General features: G+C 29.9%; 4 protein-coding genes and 1 long non-coding RNA gene across 8 annotated transcripts in view; 1 reads left to right on the forward strand and 4 right to left on the reverse strand.

Annotated features, from left to right (window-relative positions):
- Positions 1–3,732, reverse strand: part of LOC113391004 (N-terminal kinase-like protein) — a 6,171-nt gene extending 2,439 nt beyond the window's left edge. Inside the window, 10 exon segments of the mRNA XM_026626990.1 lie at positions 747–796; positions 799–936; positions 1,417–1,645; positions 1,727–1,948; positions 2,017–2,095; positions 2,154–2,275; positions 2,621–2,734; positions 2,797–2,887; positions 2,957–3,177; positions 3,293–3,732. Coding sequence (XP_026482775.1) covers positions 747–796; positions 799–936; positions 1,417–1,645; positions 1,727–1,948; positions 2,017–2,095; positions 2,154–2,275; positions 2,621–2,734; positions 2,797–2,887; positions 2,957–3,177; positions 3,293–3,670 — 1,644 coding nt within the window. The 5' untranslated portion in view covers positions 3,671–3,732.
- Positions 3,733–4,914: 1,182 nt separating this feature from the next.
- Positions 4,915–7,227, reverse strand: LOC113391005 (protein max-like). Its single transcript, XM_026626991.1, has 5 exons — positions 6,990–7,227; positions 6,862–6,924; positions 6,038–6,148; positions 5,812–5,935; positions 4,915–5,096 (listed from the first exon to the last, which is right to left on the reverse strand). Exons 1-5 carry the CDS (start codon positions 7,026–7,028, stop codon positions 4,915–4,917), a joined length of 519 nt encoding a protein of 172 aa, XP_026482776.1. The 5' UTR covers positions 7,029–7,227.
- A 2,683-nt stretch (positions 7,228–9,910) lies between these two features.
- On the reverse strand, positions 9,911–10,687 carry LOC113390996. Of its 2 annotated transcripts, none has more exons than XR_003368306.1 (3): positions 10,455–10,687; positions 10,200–10,374; positions 9,911–10,125 (listed from the first exon to the last, which is right to left on the reverse strand). It is a non-coding gene; the product is annotated as an uncharacterized LOC113390996 (long non-coding RNA). The 2 variants fall into 2 exon arrangements; XR_003368307.1 differs by having other exon boundaries at positions 9,911–10,128.
- Positions 10,688–11,470: 783 nt separating this feature from the next.
- LOC113390994 (transcription elongation factor SPT5-like) lies at positions 11,471–15,206 on the forward strand. Its single transcript, XM_026626979.1, is given in 5 exon segments — positions 11,471–11,627; positions 11,877–13,069; positions 13,072–14,147; positions 14,150–14,231; positions 14,234–15,206. Coding segments are annotated over 4 exon segments (3,246 nt in total). The 5' UTR covers positions 11,471–11,627; positions 11,877–11,952; the 3' UTR covers positions 15,205–15,206.
- An 801-nt stretch (positions 15,207–16,007) lies between these two features.
- LOC113390995 (3'(2'),5'-bisphosphate nucleotidase 1-like) lies at positions 16,008–19,208 on the reverse strand. Of its 3 annotated transcripts, none has more exons than XM_026626982.1 (7): positions 19,070–19,208; positions 18,683–18,806; positions 18,505–18,624; positions 18,303–18,441; positions 16,826–16,991; positions 16,658–16,763; positions 16,008–16,268 (listed from the first exon to the last, which is right to left on the reverse strand). In XM_026626982.1, exons 2-7 carry the CDS (start codon positions 18,803–18,805, stop codon positions 16,008–16,010), a joined length of 915 nt encoding a protein of 304 aa, XP_026482767.1. In that variant the 5' UTR covers position 18,806; positions 19,070–19,208. The 3 variants fall into 3 exon arrangements, with proteins under 3 accessions (XP_026482767.1, XP_026482766.1, XP_026482765.1); XM_026626981.1 differs by having other exon boundaries at positions 18,997–19,190; XM_026626980.1 differs by lacking the exon at positions 19,070–19,208 and adding an exon at positions 18,886–18,969.
- Positions 19,209–22,349: the final 3,141 nt, after the last annotated feature.

The raw sequence follows: 22,349 nt of genomic DNA on the forward strand, positions 1-22,349 counted from the left end.
TTATTGATTTGCTTATTTTGCTTATTTTGGGTAGAAAACTTTGCTTACTTGCTGACAAAGGGGAGAGGGGGGGTAAATAATTGTAATAAATCTGCTTACGTAATACTTGAACGATCCCTTATACTATATTAAATTAATCAAAATGAAAAGAATACAATAAAGTACTTCCAACATGATGTAGTAATAATGTTCAATATATTAAATTTATTTAAAGCCATTACCATTTCCTTATCTATGGCCATTACATAGAAATAATATGACTATAATTCCTATTTATTGAAATATTATTACTTCACTTTTAAGATATTAATTTCATAACGAATATAATTAAATCAACTTTATTATTATATTAATACCAATATGCTTTCTATTTCAATCGAAAATACTTTTAACTTTTGGATCATTCTATCCATTAATAGTTTAAATGTATGTTATTTTGATAAATTTTATTGATATACGTGTACAAAAAGGACAAAAATTAGCTTATATGGAAACTGTTAAATAAAAAGTGTGAATTTTTCGAAGTTTTTTTCAATCATATTAAATTTTATTTCGGATTGAATAGGCTTATTAATAAAGTGTGCAAATAGTTAATAAAATTTAAGAATTACAATAAAATATTATCTTAAGTTAAATATATTAAATTACATGCATTTATCACAAAATGCAATTTTGTTTCAACATACATTTATACATCTTAGAAACGTAAAACATGATCACATAATTGAATGAATAATAAAGCATACCCATAGTTTTTTTAAAGTGGGATCTTGTGAAACTCGTTCCAATTTCCCAGAAACCCTTTCAGTGTGCGAAATGCTGGATCTCGCACTGAAAGTTCTGGATCTACAGTAAGGGGACATAGTGCTGGTAATATGCGTCCAGCCACATCTGATAGTAGATAGTATTGCTGGGTTGCTGCAAGAGCTAACACTCCTGCCATATGACAAAAATTATTTTAATGAACTACATACTATATATATATATATATATATATATATATATATAAATGAGTTTACAAAAAATGATAAACAGAATCGTTCAAGTGGAAAGACGACACAAATTGTGTTCAACTTAGAAAAAACAAACAAAAAAGTTTTCAAATATTACTAACAAGTTAACATATTATAATAATAAAAGAATCATAACAAAGACATTATTTTTATCACGCATAGCAGACAAAGCAATGTGGTCACTTACAAAGTGTAAAGATGATTTTAAATCGCATTCTCTTGCTAATGAGTCTATGGAAATTAAAAAAAAAGCTAGCACTTGCAAATAAATTAACTAACTTTCGGTGAATGAAGTTTTTAGAATAATCTTTATAATTAAGTTAACAAATGTAATCAGTATAGGTAATAAGATGTTTAAACAAAAATAGTATAAAAATCATATCCAAGCCTTATTTATTATCACCTGCTGTTCTAGCTGGAGGAAATGGATCGCGGGTAGCTCGAACAAATGCTGATATCAAAACTTTCTGTCGAACTTGAGGATTCAAATGTGCCGCTATCTTACCGAGACATACTGTAGTATTCGTTCTGATTCCACTTTGATCATCGCGAGATTGCAAACGAGCAAAATGTCGTAATACCTCTACATTAAGATTATTATAACTTAATTTTGAAGCCAAGTGAACTATTGCCTAAAAAGTAACAAGCAATTAAAAAAAATTTCCATCCAATTGTGACAGTATATTCTAAACTATTGTATAACTAATTGATACCTTTACAGTTTGCTCCCTTATTGTTGCATTTGTATCAAGAAAACCATTCACTACTTGCGGAAAAATCTGGTCATTAACAGTAGCTGGCAGTAAATGTTCTACAAAAAGATCAAGTTGTTGTAATAGACGAGATCTTGTTGCACGATCCGTAGAAGCAAACAAACGTACAACACATGGTACAATACATTTTTGATAATTATCTGCGTCTAACAATTTACCAAGCTAGCAAACAATAACAAGTTAGATACTGAGATACTAATAATGATAATAATAAAATTAATACTATTTACTTTAAACATTGGTGCCAGAACTGCGGAACCAGCTTCACCATACTCAAAAGCAGTTATCAATTGGGGTAATATTTTATACCTAAAACAAATATTTATATAAAAAGTTCTGACATAAATTAATATAGTAAAGAACATACTTGCAAACATTTTCAGGAAAGAAATCAATTTGAGTTGTGAGAGTTGAAAAAAATTTATTTTTATCTGCTTTGTCTTTTATTTGTATTTCTTCCAAAAATAGTAAAGAATCGATTAGGTCATTCTGAAAAAAAAAACTCTTATTTGGTATTTTTAAAAATATAGTTTAAACATATAATATATATATATATATATATATATATATATATAACTCTAATTTAATTTAAAACAAAAATATAGATTTTTTAAATAAACCAAAAGAGGTTTCAAATAACTTTTAGAATTTTATCATCATTTCAGCCAAGCAAAAACTTTCAGGCTTTGGCTACACACAAATGACCAATGTTTTTATATAATATAATATCATATTTACAAATTTCATTTTAATTTACTTAATTAACTACTTTCTGGTAATATAATACTGTCACTCATAACGGCGTTTAGAAAAAAACAATTATACGCAAATTACCTTAAAATATCCACCTGTTTTTTGGCATCTAATTATAATATCAGCAGGGTTTGGTCTATCAGATGGATTGTTGCTTATTAATTCAGTATACAACGATCTTAAACTTCTTGGAATCTGTGTGATGAATTAATTTTAACTAAGTAGTTAATTTTTAAAAATTCACAACATTTACTTACACAGTTCACATCTTTTAAATTTACTCTATTTTTGAGAGGACCATTATAAACCTCCCATATCAGACAACCTAATCCCCACATATCAGAAGAACTGTAATTCGATACATCTTTAGTTTCATAAACTAGATTGGATACTAATAATCTATACTTTTAACAATACCTTTTTGTTGAATGTTTATATTTTACAGCTTTTTCTGGTGGATCATATACATCTAGGTCTATACAAGTTTTAATTGGTATTTTGTCATGTACTACACCAACAGCACATATATATTCAAACCCTCCTAGCTTCCATTCACCTGAAGTATTTATAAACACAGACCAAGATGAAACATTGTTATGTTGCAAGTTACCATCATTATTTAAAAATGATAAGGCTCGCTGAAATAAATGTATATAACATTTTACAATTATTTAATTAACAATGTACAAAATTATAGAACAATATTTTCATCTGAGTTATTAACTTCCCGTAGGGCAAGTTATAGTAATTTACCGTAATTTGAAACAAACCCCAGGCTTTGTACATATCTTGTTGACGTTTTTCAATTTGTAAACCAGCGATGTGCATAGCAAAAGGTTCAACAAACTCAGTAGCAAGATATAAGTTCTTCTCAGTTTCCAAACTATCTATATATTGCAGTATACTAGGATGTCTGAGGGTCTTTAACCGTTTAATTGTCGCTTTTGCTATTTCCAAATTGTATTCGGTATTGTTTTTAATATCAAATATAAACACAGAGACGTCATCATTTGAACCTTTTTTCTTTGCTTTGTGTAATTTCCATATACTTCTATTTTCTAAATTATATGTTTGATCAACAATTTCATAAGGAAAATCTTTGGAGGAATCTCTTACAAAGAAAGACCACATAGTTGTTAAAATTTAATAAATAAATAACGAAAAAAATCACTTAACCTATACCACATGACGTTAATAAATGTCACTCATTGCGTCAGTTTACTTCATTCATGTCACCGAATCATTCTAGTACTAGTATAAAATTCATTGCCAACATTAGAATTCAGTAACTAGTTGTAAGTGGCGTTTCGCCTTAAGGCGAGTTGCATAGATAAGAGAAACAAATAGTTGCATGAGCTTTTCCCATTTCCCGATATATGTAAATAAGAAATCCACTTGATAATCAATGAGAATTGAGATTTAGCTATTTAGATAAAATTTTCAACCATTTATTTATTTAAAAAAAAAACAGTTTTCACTTCATACTAAAAAATAAGATTAGGATGCGATTTTCTATAAATATTCTAAAGGCAAATAAACTCACATCCTTAATTATATAAATTAATTTATTTATCAAATTGCATTAAACTTCATGATTCAGAAATGCATTTTATTTAAGTTTAGGCATCAAAGCGGTAATCAGCAATCAAACGGAACGGATAAATTTTTATTATTTGACCGCTTTCCAAGGCCTATAATATTTCAGTATGTTAATTTATATCAATGAATACTATCATTATAAAAAGTTTCATCGAAATCGTCAACAATTTTTTAAGCAAAGAAACTAATCTGCACGATTCCTAATTGATATCTTTTAAAGGGTTTTTAAAATCTCAAAAGCGCTCGAGGATTTTTTGCGAAAACGTAGACGAAAAATCTTGCTTTTTTCTGTGAAGTTAGAAAAACGGCTCGGCCTATCGGCTATGCAATTGTAAAATTGAATGACAATGCGCCCATACCCTTTTCTTAACAACATAAAAATCTAGGAATTAGAATTAATATAGCAAATAGTATGGATCCATTACCTTATCAATTGTTAGGACAGAAAAAAACTGAAATCAAATATGCATATATCAGAAATGCATAAAAGAAAATTTGTTCATAATCATTAAATATAAATAAAATTTTTCATAAGAAATTATCTAACATATAAGTGGAATCTTAATTTCTTCAAGATATTGAAAGGTATTACAATTTTTGCATTAAATTTATTCTTGAAAAATAATACAAATTCATATTTATACATATAGATTAAAATAAATTTGAAGTAGATAACGTTAATGTAATCTTAAAACTGTAACAATCATAAATTCACTTATATACAGTTATAAAGATTAATTAACAATATCTGATAAAAAGTTAAATCCTTAAACTTATTAGGCATAACCATTCAACTTAATTCTCTTATTGTGCCTAGATTTATTGTTTGTCCTTGATGGTGAATCATTATCAGAGCTATCTGAAGTTAAGGAACTTCCGTCACTTTTAATATTCATTGATAAGTCGCTAGTTTCAGCAGCAAAATTTCCTGTTGCCTTTGCCCTTTCTAGTGTTTGGACTGTAAATAAAAGCAATCATGAGTGAACATATATTAAAATACATTTATCTTTCTTAGTTAGGTTACATACATTATATATATATATTAATTGAAAATATTCTATTAATTGAAAAATGATCAGCATGCCAAGGGAAGACAAACAGTGATTAACGATATTAAATTATTTGGATAATAAGTATTTGATATTAAAAGAATTTTAACAACATATTGTACATTTTAACAAACAACTATAATAATGAAAACCAGTAAATGCAGAAAAAGTTCAATAGTATTTTGAGAAATTTCAATAGTAGTCAAAAATTAAGTAAAATAATATTAAACAGTAAATATTTTCAATAATTGATGTTTCATTTGTTTATAACATAGATACATTGATAACATAATAAGCACATTTGCCACTTTTCCAAGAACTAATGCACAATTTTATCGTTTTCTAACGTATCTCGTGAAAAATAATTTGTGAAACACTATTACACATTTTATGCATTAGCTAATGCTTCAATAAAAAAATGTATTATGAATATTAAAACAATATCACAGTTAATTAGATATTAATAAAATAAGCACTTAGATTTATAGTAATTTTGATATTTGTATCAACACCCATGATTTTATGCTCATAATATTTGCTAATCATGTAGTATGAAACTCTTATTAGTTTATCAAATTATTAAATTGGTTTATCAAATTATTTATTAGTAATATCAAACATTACTTTGTTGCTCTAAAATACTATTTTGCCTCTTGAGATCATCAATATCTTGCTGGTGGCAATTATTTTTTTTCCTCATAAAATGAATATACTCTGCTGCCTTTTTGAGTATTTGTGCTCGGCTTGCCTGTAAATAAAAATTACATATAACAGGTTTCTTTTATACAAAACAATTTTAAAACCATTCATAGTTTTGAAAATAAAACATGACATATTTGTCAGAACTCACAACTTTTTCTCCTTGTAAAGCTGGGACAGAGTCCCTTAGTGAAGTGAAGCTGTCTTTTATGTGATCCCTGCGCTTTCTCTCCAAAGCATTATGATGAGCTCTCTTTTCTGCCTGCAATAAAAAAATATTCATTAAGAGTTATATGTAATTCCACAAGAAAACAGTTTATATTAGCAATCTACTTATAGTGAGAAGCATTTAGGACTCGAATTCAAAATAGAACTAGAATGATATTTTTCTGTTCAACACTGTACACAAAAATTTATGACTAGAATGAGTTAATGCAGTTCTCCTAATGATCTATATTCAAATTCAGCACTTCGATTTTATTAAAAAATTATATAAAAATAAATACAAAAAGTGTCACTGTAATCAAAAACATAACAAGTCATGAAGCAATCCATAATCTCTTATACCTTTCTGACTGAGATATGGAGATGCATTTATTGCAAAATAAATAAAAAATAAAAATAAAAATAAAAAAAAACAAAGCGATAATAAAAATAAAGGCTATTATTGCCTTTGAATATAGCCTATACTCAAAGTTCTTCGAAGCTGTCAGTTTTTCTCATAAATTTAATAAGCAATAAGTTCCAAACTGTTTCTATGACAGTATCGGAATATAAAAAACAATAATGAATCATTATGAATAAACATAACTGCATTTATTGAGTTCTCAAATTAATGAATTAATTATTTTCCTTTGATGAATTATGGTCATATTTAATAATTAAATCACAACTACAGACATCAATATCAGATATTATATTGTGATGTAAATAATGAAAATATATAATATAAGGTATATAATTAATATTATATACCTGTGAATAATATATAGTTCCAGCATTGCGCCCTGGTAATCGAGAATCCGAGTCATCAGCATCCTGAAATGACACATTTATGCACTAAATTCAAGAAAATAGGAAACAGCATGTGGTAGCATACTTACATCACTTTCAATATCTATGTCACGATCGTCATCACTCATTATTTACGTATATTTATAAATATCTATTTATTATTAAATTATTATTAAAATTGCCACTTTAGAAAGTACGCGTACATACAAAAGGCACAAGCTTACAAATTATAGATTTATGTTTTCACCCATTCACCAAAATTTTCAAATGATATTATTATATAAAATTGTTCATTTGTGACTTGATTATATCACATAATTTAAAATAAAAATTGAATTTAGTAATCTATTCGTGACAATCCAAACCACGCTGCTTGATCACGTTTCTCTTCATTGTACTGTACCTGACATTAATATAGACTGATAATACAAATAGTTTTTTTACTCTATGGCTTTCCGTCGTTATGACATCACTTTTGTATCTCATCCAGTGAGTTATCTATGAACTAATGGTAAAGCACCATAGACCTTATGTACGTGTCTTATATAGACCTTATATAGGCACGCACCATCGCACCATAGATGGAAAACATATATATATATATATATATATATATATATATATATATGAGTGAGTTCTTGAGGGCGATACATCAAACAAAGAAAAGCCAAAGATTTATAAAATAATTTTTATTTCCATACCGAGGCACATAGATAAAAGAAGAGTATATAGATCGCTCTCTCGGGCCATATTTCGTTGCCACGTTTTTCGGTCAAAACTGTCAATTTGTCCGGGTTAGTTCCCTCTCCCAATGTAGATGGCGCCAGCGTCGACCATGGGTGCGAATATAAAATGCTGAAGAAATGCACCAATATTATATAGACCGTTTGAATTCAAATTTTTTTTTTAAATTAAAAAACCAAAATTGAATATAAAAAAGCGTATAATTTCAACAATAACATGTTACATTATACTATTACAATACATATTTATAAGATATGCAATTTGCATAAATGTATATATTATATATTTGTATGTATACACATATATAATGTGTACTGTAATATAAATATATATATATATATATATATATATATATATATATATGCACATAAATGTATGACGATTAGTGAGCTTTATGAACTATGCACAAATAGCATAGAAACGTACATAAATGTATATATTATCCACTGTGTATGTGCATATATATATATATATATATATATATATATATATATATATATATCATATATGATTACAATAGATGCTACTAAGCTTTATATATATATAAATTGCACATAAATGTATGATGATTAGTAAGCTTTATGAACTATGCACAAATAGCATAGAAACGTACATAAATGTATATATTATCCACTGTGTATGTGCATATATATATATATATATATCATATATGATTACAATAGATGCTACTAAGCTTTATACACTATGTACAAATGGCATAGAAATGTACATACATGTACACATTATCCACTATATATATATATATATATATATATATATATATGTACATATGGTTGTTCAATGTCTTGTGTGGACAGGGTGGTGTGTCCAAGCCTCGCTTTCTTGTATTCAAAAATAGCCCAATTGCAGCACTGCAAAATGAAATGGCCATTTCATATCACACACTATTCTTCTCTGAATTGAGATTGAGTTTTAGCTCACAAACCTGCCCTAAGGCACAGACTCCTATTATGTGTGTGTGTGTGTGTGTGTTTTCATGTCAAAAAACTATCTAAATTATATATTTTTTTCTAAATCGCTAGAAAATTTAAATATAATTTAGACATTATCTATACCATATAACTAAAGTATTGAGAATTGATCCGAATAATAAATACCAAACAAAAGAGATAGAAGTTACTAAAACTCTCTTCATGCGCTCAAAAGTTAACTTAAAATCCCAGCAACAACAATTCAAAAAGGTCATAAATTTATATTGCAATCAAAAAAGAGAAACATATTCGAAAATAAGGAATAACATTTATGCCTAAGATATTCTTGTAAATTAACTCTGTTTATATTCATCTTGGTACTCAATCAAATAATGATAAGTTACATTAATAAATCTATGTATAGTCTCTATCTGAAAACCTTTTCTGCACATTGCGTTAATCTGCTTTTAAATGTTGATCAAAATATCATTATCATCATTATCACAAAGAAAAAAAAATCATTATGTTCTCATAACAGTAACTGGCAAAAGTTCAAGAAAGTTATATGCAAACACATTTGCCAATAAATTAAAGGACAAAACCAAAATTACTTTTATCTGAAAAGCATATCAACAGCTTACTAAAATAAATTACTATATGGGGATGTCATTTGCAAACTATTCTGCTGTTATCCAGTAAATTATTGTACAATTCATGATCTATATACTTCTCGACATCTGTTAAATGTATTATCACCAATAATAAACAGAAATAAACTGTTTAGCAAAATATACTCCATGAAGTAGCCACTTATTTACAATTTCTACATTTGCTAAAACATTTAACAACTTCATTATTTATTACTATAGATTTATAAAAAAAAAACACATTCATTAAACAATCACAAAAAATATGAACATTGCGTACAGTTCAAGTATCAACTATTTGATTTGAAAAAGACAAGAGCATGATCAGAAAATAAACTTTCTCTACCATTCGCCAGTTCCTGAAAACCAACAATATGATCGTTTTTACAGTCGTTAAAGAATGCAGATGATAATGATATTTCATCAAACATCAGAATACAGTTTTTGCTATTCACATATTTTTTCTGTGCCATAGCTAAACCCAATGTTTGGAAAAGGGTCTCATTAATACCACTATACAAAGGAATTGCTGAGAGCAACTTTCTCAATGTTTGAGGAGCAGGCAAAACAAATATTTTTCTCCAAAAGTAATAACCTCTTAGAGAAATTGTATGCAGAGTTAAAGCAAGAATTTTATCATCAAGTGTAAATTTTCTTCCTTTTCGCTTCTATGTATGTTCTCTTAGTTGACTTAATATAAAATTACGAGCCCTCTTATTTAATGTTGCTGGGAGATAAGCAAAATTGTCAGCACATTTGACACTTTCTTGTAACTTCTGCCTCAATATTTTTTTGTATATTTATCCTTCTGACTTCTTTTCTCAACACATTTGTTATATGGTATAAATTTTGTTTTTTGCATATCTGGTCTCTGCAGTGCTTATATCTTGAGTTAAGAACCTCTGCTGAAAAAAAAATATCTAGAATCATTTGCTACGAACTTAATTTGTAGTATGAAAAATTTTAAATAACTCACCTTTCAGGGACGGTTTTCCATCTTCAGTTTTGCCAGAACAATACAAAAAAGTGTTATAAAAAGAATAATTTTTCAATAACATAGCTTCCAGAAAGGGATTTAGTAAGACGGGTGTCTTGTATTTATAACCTTAAAATTCCTAGCATTGATACTGTTAAATGTCTCAGTTATTGAGCTACAATAAAAAATTATATCAGAAGTTCTAGTAATAGATGCGAGTATTTTGTTGTATACATATTGATAAAACTTATTCACCTAGTTCTCACCATCAGTGCTCAGCCCGGGCTCCAGTTATTTTACTAATCATTTTACATATTACGTCATTTTCTGCAGGAAATACACCATTTTCGCATATTTGTTGATGTTCCGCATTATTGTACACCGCACTTTGACATGATATTTGTTATAAACTTTTAACAAACATTTGACACTTTGACACTAAAATATTATTCCGCCATATTAGATTCTCGAATATTTTCTTTAGCCCGTTTTGTAGCGCTACCAGCGCTCCAAACGAGGGAGAGGGAACTAAAAACGAGATTACAGATGTTTGTTCCGTGATTACCGGCCATGCCGAGGCATGTATCATACATGCCTCGGTACTAGCAAAGTACAGAAGTCGTGGCAGAAATTACATAATTCTACTTACATTTTTGTTCAATAAAACTATCATTTTTCTGTTTACATCATACAAAAAAATTATATAAAAAAATGCATAGTGCTGACAAGTTAGTTGTATAAATGTTAGTGCCAAATCTCTAGTGCTGTGTACACTTCTCTATATGTAACTAACCAACGTAATATCCACTGATGATGACATTAAATTGAATGTCGAAACGTTTGGAAATAAAAATTATTTTATAAATCTTTGGCTTTTCTTTGTTTGATGTATCGCCCTCAAGAACTCACTCATATATTTCAACATCAAAATTAACTACTAAATCATATATATATATATAAGCATAGATAAGTAAACATAATTTAGGTAATATAAGTAATATAATTTAGGCTCTATTCTTCTTTTATCTATGAATTTAGGTTTTATGCATATACTCTTCTTTATGCTACTCTTTATGATACTCTTCTTTTATCTATGGTTTTATGTTTTGTTGGCTATCGTTGCGACACTACTCGGGCGTCGGCCATAGCTTAAAGATTTCATTTTACGCGGTTTCATATCCCAGGAATTGTTTGCTACGGCAAACGTCATCGGCTTTATTGAATGGTTGATTTTATAGTTTCTTAGTAATTGTCAAATGTTAGAAAAATAAAATTTGTTTCGATTAAGCGTTGAACAACATATTTTTTAACTTAGGTAATGTGTTTGAACTCTGTTTAATTATGGAATTCGTTATAACGAATATAAGTTTTTACGAATGAATGACATGAATCCATGCTGATCAAACAAAATTTCGTTTAAATACATTGGTAATTTTTTGAAATCATTTATATATTATTTGCATGAATGTTGCATTATTATAATAAATTAAGTTTATGATTTATATAAATAAATTAAGTTTATTATTTTGTATGAATTAACGCAGTTTGCAATTAATTTTGAGGTAATTGTTTATATATGAAACTAAAAATTAAGTTTCATTAACATTATGTTATATATTAAAAATAATATGATAAACACTGATATTTAAACAGTGATATTTTTTTATTTTATGGCAGGTAAGAGTAATTCAAAAAGAAATAAATAAAGGACACTTTACACAACTTATTTGTGTAATCGAAAAAAAAGACCAAAATGTCTGATTCAGAAGAAAGTCATTACTCTGACTCAGGTTCAGAAGTGGGCAGTGTCGAATCTAATCATTCAAAAAGGAAAAAGAGGTCAAGATCAATCTCTAGATCGATTTCAAGAAGTAGATCTCGTTCAAGATCATCTCATTCAAATTCAGGCTCAGGTTCTGATGTGGAACATAATAGGAATGGAAACCGTGATGATGAGGCTAGGGAAGCATCCGGTGATGAAGAAGTAGCGGATGAACAAGAACCTGAAGGAGAAGATTTAGATTCAGAAGAATATGATGAAGAAGAGGAAGAGGATGAAGATGATGATAGACCTCGAAAGAAAAAAAAGAAGGATAGATTTAGTGGATTTATTATAGACGAAGCTGAAGTGGATGATGAAGTTGATGAAGATGATGAGTGGGAAGAAGGAGCTCAAGAAATGGGTATTGTTGGGAATGAAGTTGATGAATTAGGTCCTACAGCCCGTGAGATTGAAGGAAGGCGACGAGGAACTAATTTGTGGGATTCACAGAAAGAGGACGAGATTGAAGAATATTTGAAGAAGAAATATGCTGATGAAACACTTGCGGTTCGTTCTTTTGGTGACGGAGGTGAGGAAATGTCTGATGAAATAACTCAACAAACTCTTCTGCCAGGAATTAAAGATCCCAATTTATGGATGGTTAAATGTCGAATTGGCGAAGAAAAGGCTACAGTTTTATTACTTATGCGTAAGTTTATTGCCTACCAAAATAGTGATGCACCATTGCAGATAAAATCTGTAATTGCTCCAGAAGGAGTAAAAGGTTACATTTACATAGAATCTTATAAACAGACTCATGTAAAAGCAGCTATCGATAATGTTGGGAATTTGAGAATGGGCACTTGGAAACAAGAAATGGTTCCTATTAAAGAAATGACGGATGTCTTGAGAGTTGTCAGAGAGCAAACAGGATTGAAACCTAAGCAGTGGGTTAGACTAAAGCGAGGGTTGTATAAGGATGACATAGCACAGGTGGACTATATAGATTTGGCTCAGAACAATGTGCATTTGAAATTATTGCCTAGGATTGATTATACTAGATTGCGAGGTGCTCTACGTACTGTGCAAAGTGATTCAGAGGCTGCAAAACGAAAAAGAAAAGAAGGCCGGTTGCAAAACCTTTTGATCCTGAAGCTATTAGAGCTATTGGTGGTGAAGTTACATCAGATGGTGATTTTTTAATATTTGAAGGAAATCGTTTTTCACGAAAAGGTTTTATGTTTAAAAATTTTACAATGTCTGCGATTCTTGCTGAAGGTGTTAAGCCTACACTTTCTGAATTGGAGCGATTTGAAGAGCAACCCGAGGGTATTGATATTGAATTAGCAGCTCCTTCTAAAGATGATCCCAACAGTTTGCACTCATTTTCCATGGGCGATAATGTTGAGGTGGCTGTGGGTGACTTGGAGAACTTACCATGTAAAATTATTGCTATCGATGGTTCTATGATTACAGTTCTACCAAAACATTCTGAACTAACGGATCCCTTAATTTTCAAAGCTAATGAATTAAGAAAGTTTTTTAAAACAGGTGATCATGTGAAAGTTTTGGCTGGTCGTTATGAAGGGGAAACAGGGCTTATAGTTCGTGTGGATACTACAAGGGTTGTTTTGGTATCTGATTTGACAATGCATGAATTAGAAGTTCTTCCAAGAGATTTACAGCTGTGCTCAGATATGGCTACTGGTGTTGATTCATTAGGGCAGTTTCAATGGGGTGATTTAGTGCAGTTAGATGCTATGAATGTAGGAGTAATTGTTCGATTAGAAAGAGAAAACTTTCATGTATTAGGAATGAATGGAAAATTGATGGAATGCAAACCGCAAGCTCTACAAAAACGAAAAGAAAATCGTTTTACAGTTGCATTAGATACTGATCAAAATAGCATATCAAAGAGAGACATAGTGAAGGTGTGTGATGGCCCACATGCTGGTCGAGATGGTGAAATAAAACATTTGTACAGAAATTATGTTTTTCTATATTCAAGAATGTATTTAGATAATGGTGGTATTTTTGTATGCAAAACAAGACATGTACAATTAGCAGGTGGAGCACGTCATAGTAATGCAAACGCAACAGGATTGAATGGCTTAGGTTTTATGTCACCTAGAATACAGTCTCCAATGCATCCATCTGGAAGAGGTGGCGGAGGGGGTGGTCGCGGAAGAGGCGTGGAGGTGCTAATAGAGTCACTAGAGACCGGGATATAATTGGTACAACTATTAAAATTACTGGTGGACCTTACAAGGCAATGTTGGAATTGTCAAAGATGCAACTGAAAGTACTGCTCGTGTTGAATTGCATGCTTCATGTCAGACCATATCAGTCGATAGAGGACACATTGCAAAAGTTGGAGCACCTGCAAAGGAAGGTGGATTTTCCACATATGGCCGTACACCTGGTCGCACACCTGCTTATGGCTTTCAAACTCCACAATATAATAGAGAAGGTCGTACACCAATGCTTGGTTCATATACTCCTGTATACAACTCTGGATCTCGAACTCCCCACTATGGTTCTATGACACCTTCACACGATGGAAGTCAAACACCTGGACAAGGAGCATGGGATGCTAATATTACAAATACACCTGCTCGAAGTAATGATTTTGAATCTTCTTATTTGGACGAGAGTTCTCCCAGTCCTTTCAATCCTAATACTCCAGGCGTATATCAATCAGGCCCTTATACTCCCCAAACACCAGGATCAATCATGTATGGATCTGATAGTTATAGTCCATATCAACCAAGCCCAAGCCCTTCAGGGTATCAAGCCAGCACGTATATGGGCACACCCTCACCTACATCATACTCACCTGGTACCCCAGCAGGTGCACCGCAATCACCATATAATCCACAAACTCCTGGAGCTAGTTTGGATTCACTTTCTGGGTCTGACTGGCATACAACAGATATTGAGGTTCGCATTAGCGATAGTCATCCAGACAGAGGACTAGCTAATCAAACTGGTGTCATCAAAGGGTTACAAGGAGGAATGTGCACAGTGTTTTTGCCAGCTGAAGATCGTTCTGTGAATATAGAATGTGATCATTTAGAACCAGTTCAACCTGCAATTAATGATTATGTCAAGGTTATAATGGGCGTACATCGTGAATCGGTAGGGATATTGTTGTCATCTGATGGTCCTGATGGAGTTATCAGAATGAAAGACCAAGTAGAAATGTTGCAGTTGCGTTTTCTTTGTAAAATGTATCGTCAATAGATTATCACACATTATTTGTAAAAAAACTGAGTGATGAAATATAAAAAAAAAAAATTATACTAGTATTTATGTATTATTTTTTATTTGAATTTATATATTTATTTTATTTAGTCTGCAATGTTTTAGGATGTTCACTATGACTATGAACTTGATCATTACACAAAGTTTCATTAAAATTATCAAGAAATTACTCACAATTTACCTAAAACTAACTATAGAAAAATTGAAAATGTATTGAAAAATACAAATTAAAACTAAACTGAAGTATTTAATAAAATTTATGATTTTGAAAGAAATATTTTTAAATCATTTCTTTTGAACATGCGCTTTCTGAAATCTGAAATCTGAAAATTCCTTCATTGGTAGTAATTGAGATGATCAAAAATAGATCTTGCACAAATATTTGAAATAGTATTAATTAAATTCAATTAGTTTTAATACAGGGTAAAAGAGCAAAAACCATATGCATTAAAAAAAATTTCAGATTGAGCATTTGATGTAAGTTATTAATAATAATAATAGTAATCTCAAAGGCCATTTGAAATATATTTAGTGCAGATTCAATTCAATTTTAATTTATTTTGATCTATACTGTTCTAGTTTAATAACTTGAACAGTATGTTTAAGAAAACAATGAACAACCTGCAATTTTAAAACAATGGGAATGTTAATGGATTGTCAAGGTTCAATCATTTTTGATAACAGTAAACGTATATTGAAACAAAATATTCAACAAAATTTACAAGTGTATACATACATATATATATATATATATATATTTAATTATATTACATCATTATTAGCTAATTCATTAACTTAGATTTTATTTCCTGGGACATTTTATTGATAAGATCGGTGTGGTTCAAACAAGGTGCTGTGGCAATCACACCCTTAGAGTTAGGATATTGAACATCTTTGTCATAAACATATTTGTTCCCGAATACATCAGTCAGCATTCCTCCTGCTATTTCTAATATAGCTTCAGGTGCACAGGTATCCCATTTCTTACACCCTGGACTAGCAAATACATACGCATTTGCGCTTCCATCAAGTAACTGTATGACCTAGTAAATATAAAAGAGCATAAAATGTATTAAATATTTTCGAGTTACAACCAAAGTGCAAAAAAAATTTTTCAATGTGTGTTGAAATAAATTCTTTACATACAACAGGAAAAAAAAGTTTGTGGACTATATGACCTTTATACTAATAAATCTTACATATGTCTTTGAATTAGAATATTTCTTTCACCTAAAACCTTATTGATTCAGGTTTTAATCATAATGGCTAATATCATTATTATCAAGTCAACATCAGTGTTAAAGCTTAATTTAATTCCATTGTGCAATTGCAATATTGAAAAAAGTTTTTAGCTTCGTATCATTGAAACTTCATATAAATATAGAAATATGTGATAAAAATTAATAAAAACACAATATGTATTAAAATCTACCTTAAATCCTGCACCTCCGACATGTAAGACTTCGTCTGGTTGTAATTCGTTTATTGCTGCTATCACATTAGAGTCAGTGTGAGACCGTGAAGTGGTAATTACTAATCTGAAAAAAAAAACTGTAAATGTGTCTATCGTTATAAGCATGAAAATCTGAAGGTGAAATACTTGTTCTGTAGACGATTGCTTAAAGTAATGCCACTGAAGCCTATTCCTCTCAAACCCCAAATTGTGCGACCTTTGCTATTCTCAAAAAATGGTTGATGAATCACTCCTCCAATAGCTTTACCGTCAACTGCTATTCCTATTAGTACTGTTACATTATCCAAATTACCTTTAATGAAGCAATCATAATACTGTTATTTCTTTAGTATTTAATATGGCAGTAACCTTTTACCTTCAAAAATTTATTATATTCAAATCTTATAAATCATCCTATTTGCTTTATGGTGAATATCAATTAAAATACTTGAATTATTTTGGAGAGGATTCTGAATCAAGAAAGTGACAAAATCGCCGTCGAAGAAAATTGAAAACATTTATATTGTAAAAAAGAAAAAAGGCAGAACGAAAAGCTAAGGTTGAACAAATAAACAAACAAACAAACAAAATGTAAACTATACTAAAAAACACAAAAAAATGTTCACAACTATGAAACACAGGTAAAATATAAACTTGTATATATATTATATATATATTTTTTTTTCTTCGTGGAAAAAACTGTTTCAACAATGTGGCATTTTGTGGGTATGTAATTGCGATACAACCTTTAGTTCAATTTTTACACAAATTAAATCTAAGTTTAATTCTGACCGCCTCAGGAACTTGGTATACCAGATTAATTCTCTAATTGCGAACTTTTTTATATCGGAGAAACTGGCCAAAACCTGAGTAAACGCTTTCACAAACATAAAAATAACTCAAAAAATCCGAAGCAATTTAAGACGATGTTAACTGAGCACATTAAATTAAACCATAATATACTTTTTTCAATTCTAAAATTTTACATTTTGAAGAGAACATAATTAAAAAAAAATTCGCTGAGGGGTTGTTTTTACAATTATATAACGAGACTAACACATGGTTCCTTAATAGCATGTCAAAATTTCTTAAAAAATGACAAGATCCCATCGCTTTTTAAATTTCCCGTAAATGTGAATACATGCTAAAAAACTGCTTTAAGAAAAATGTTACATTTCTATCTTAAACTCCAAACAATAAATACATAGTTTCGACAACTTGTTAAGTTATCATGGTTATTAGTGTTTTTCTGATGTTAAAAAATATATATTTTATCAATGTGCACATACTCATACCATGGATTAATAATGGTTTCATGTTATATTAGGATACAAAATTGTAAGTGTTTTATTATTATTATTGTTTTTCTGCATATTATTTATTTAGTTTTAATTTTTATAGTTAAATTGATTACCACTGAATGAAGGCTAAGATGCTAGCCAAAACATATGGATTTTAAACTTTTAAAAAACTCTCATACTATTTTTATTGATGTTACACCCGACTTTTTAACACGATTTAAACATATATATATATATATATATATATATATATATATATTATTATTATTATTATTAAACACATGTATATGTATATATAAATGAACGTGCAATTAATATTTTACCTTTTGTAAATTCTTGAGTGCCATCCAGTGGATCAACCCATACTACTATATCCTTTTCTTGAATTGAGGAATGTTCTGGCAGGCACTTTCTTTCTAAAACATCCTGAGCGCCTGTTGTCACTATCCATTCTTCAGGTATCTGTAAAACATACCTCTATAAATATTGTTTTTTATAAGAATGAAGTTAATTAAGACATCTTACATTCAAGTTTAATTGACCCTCTTCTCCTATAACAGTCAGATCAGGAAATGATTTCAATAATGATGCCATTATACACCTTTGTGCTGAACGATCAGCCTCTGTTTGTGGATCATCTTTACCCTAGATAATGTAAAATATACAACTAAAAAGAAAACAATAGATATGAATAAAATTATACCTTATGTACGACTCCTAATTCTCCTGCTTTTAACACATTTCTGATTAATGTGCCAGCCATGTCAGCTATTGCAACTGAATGGGCCAAAACCCTCAACAAAACAGGGTGATTTTCATAAGACATTCTGTAAATTGTAAATTTAATCAGGTGCAATATTCACTGAAAATGTATTTGTAGAGTATAGTGAAAAAAATTGAACGTACAGAATTCTGGTCGAATATTCTAGAGCCAAAAATTTATTTACTTTACTCTTAGATCTTAAAATCTTATAAACGAATGGCATCATTCTAAAAGAATATAAATTATTTAAATACCTGATATCTAGACTTGAGTATTAATTCATAAATATTCCACGTTTATTTACTTTGGGCTTATGATATTATTCACCTGCGACAGTATCAAACCGTTCATTAACTTGTGGATTACTGCTCGAACGACCAGTTTTCCGTTTACGATTTCACCAAATGCGACCACATTTCAGCAAAGCAAATTTGACAAGTGACAGATCACCAGCGGCATGGTAACAATCATAGATAAACAAGTATAAGTATAAGTTAAGTATAAGTTTGGTAACAATCAAACAGTACAGACCACGTGATCGTCGGTTTGCGCCTTGGATTTATACCATGTGCGTTGCCAAGGATACAAAGATTTCGACAGGGTCGAAGCAGGCCGATGTACGTGCAGATAAAAGAGGTACGAGTGTTGCGTTGACGACATACAAGTTTCCGTAACAAGCAATTTTTTTTTATAAATACTTTGAAATGCCATTAATTCCCAAAGCTCTGTGGTTTTTCTTAAAGTTTTTTTGTCTTTTCAAAATAAATTTACTAACTAGTGGGGTGTATGGCATCGTGCCTTAAGGCAAATTGCAGGAACTTCCCGTACCGTAACGAAATGTTCGAGGAATACTGAATGTTTTCAAATAGATTATTATTAATATTGTAACATAAAAATCAGAATTTTATTTATATTATTCATTAATTTTATTTTTATTATTATTTGCTTCTATTATATATTAAATCATCATATTACGGATATTATTTTCATGTAAATTCTATCCTTTGCACTCTTATTTATTTAAATTTATGTTATTATTTATCAATATTACTAGATGTTAATTATTTAACACTTGTAATAATTATTGAAATTAAAAAAAAAAATAATATTTTAAACATTGTCTAATATTTATAAGAATTAAATAAACTGAATTGCAAAGTTGAAATTATTTGTTTAAAATTGAATGAATTATTTTCGATATACAAAAAAAAATTTTTTTTGAAAAAAAAAAAACAATTTTTTTTCCAAAATCAATTATTTTGTTAAGACAAGCAGAAAGTTTTTGAATCATTTAAATCGGACGCTTAGTTCTCTCAAAAACTGCCATTTTTTTACATATTTAGCTCCGTATCTTCGAAGTGGCTGGGCCTGCCTTTGCCAAAAACTAATAAACACTTCTCCCAATCATTACTAATTGAATGTTTTTTAGATCATTCAAATCGGATACTCCGTTCTCTCAAAAAGTCGATTTCTATTTTCTGCACTCGTTGCTCCGTATCTCCGAAACGGCTGGACCTGCCTTCGCCAAAAACTATCAGCTCTTTTCCCTATCAATAGAAATCGAATGTTTTTTGAACCATTCAAATCGGTTGATCCGTACGCCCGAAAACGTGACGAAAAATTGTATCCATACATACATACACACACACACATCCATTTTTTCTGAGGTATGCCAAAACGTTCAGAAACCTTCAAAACGTCGAGAAATGTAAAAATTTTCAATTCCGATTTTCGGTCCATTACAATAACTTACCCTACGGGAAGTTAATAAGCATAAGGTACAGTGAGTGGTGCGTTGACGAAATACGAGTTTCCGTAACAATTTTTTTTTTATATAAATACATTGAAATGCCATTAATTCCCAAAGCTCTGTGGTTTTTATTAATTTTTTTGTCTTTTCAAATAAATTTACTAATTAATAACTTTACTAGTGGAATGCATGGCATCGTGCCTGGCAATTGCCGGAACCTCCTGTACCGTAATTAAAAATCTTTGTACGGAACCCAACAAAAATTACACAAAATGTGTGCACATTATTAAAATCTCTATAAAATATCTGATAATTTGATGTACATATGTACAATAAACATTTATGACCGCCAAATGACATTTTTAAACTTATTTTTATTGAGAGTCCATAACCGCTGCATCTGCCTTTCCAAAAATTCAATCAGTTCTTCATCTTGTCAATACAATTAAATTGTTTTTTGAATTATTAAAATCGGACGCTCCGTTCTCTTAAAACTGAGTTACCGTTTTTGGCACTTTCTGCTCCGTATCTTCGGAACGGCTAGACCTGCCTTCGCCAAAACTAATCAGCACGTCCCCCCCTTATCAATACAAATCGAATGTTTTTGAATTATTCAAATCTATTGATCGGTGTTCCCGAAATCGTCGACGAAAATTTGTATCCGCATACACACACATATACATCCATTTTTTTCTAACAATAACGTATGCCAAAATGTCAGAAACCTCTGAAACATAAAGATATAAAAAAAAATTATTTTCGATTTTTTTGCGATTACTATAACTTACCCTGCGTGAAGTTAATTATTGTTTTTCTCGTCCTTTCGTGATATTGCGTGAATGAGTTGAGGCATGTTTCGTTGAGCAACTCTCATGCTCGAACTGTTGCAAATTATTCGGGATGATTTTTATCCACAAACTTTTGGAGCTCAGGAAGCTACTTATAAAAATATACCTATAAATACAATACATATATATAATATTATTGTAAAACCCTTAGCTGATGAAGTTATATATTCTTTATCAAACTTTTCTGTTTAAAAACAATACATATTTATGATGTGTTACGCTTGTACGGCTTGTACATCCTCGCCATCCTTCGATAATTCAAAAAGCAAAAGCGCAAACTGAAAAAATAAATTAATCGTTTAAACGTAAATCGTTTCTACAAAATATTAATATTAATCCTTTATGGCCCATGTAACTTTCAAGTTACATTTTAGTTTATCGAAATTTCTCAAATAATTATGACTTTTTTCATAATAATATAACTTACGAATCTCAATTTCATAACCTTGCCAGGTTCTTCAACCTGAAATGGCAAACTCGAAGTGATATTATTTGTACCTTTCATAATAATTACGAAACGGATCAAAAACAACATATATTTGTTTGTATTTCAATTGTAAGTTTGTTATCGTTTTTTATGATACAGTTTTATAATTTTGAGTAGGCCATCATGGCAGATTTTGGTTGACCTTATACACCATTTGTATAATAAAGTCTATGGTTCACAATAGCTTCAGCTTTCTTTTGTCAACACATTAATACGTTAGATACCCAAAACAGATAAATTATAATTAGAAGCACTAGCAAGTGTTAGGTTTGATGATTTCTTATTAGATTCCGAGTCCGATGAGGATGTCCCCGACGATGAATAAATATTATTGATAGAGAAAAAAATGTCAAAAACGTCCAACTTCAGAGATATACAAACAATTAAAAACAAAAAAACTAAAATACAATATCTGTAGAATACCTAGAAAAAAAGTTGGTAGCATAATGGCCATTTTTTTGATAAGGAGAGAATGTTCCAAAAAGCCCGGAGTAAAAAGTTTCGAAATTGGTATGCTATAAA

The sequence above is a fragment of the Ctenocephalides felis genome, unplaced genomic scaffold (assembly GCF_003426905.1).
Source record: "Ctenocephalides felis isolate EL2017-DRISC unplaced genomic scaffold, ASM342690v1 CF-g0.4_SCAFFOLD_03725, whole genome shotgun sequence".
Classification (NCBI taxonomy): Eukaryota; Metazoa; Arthropoda; class Insecta; order Siphonaptera; family Pulicidae; genus Ctenocephalides; species Ctenocephalides felis.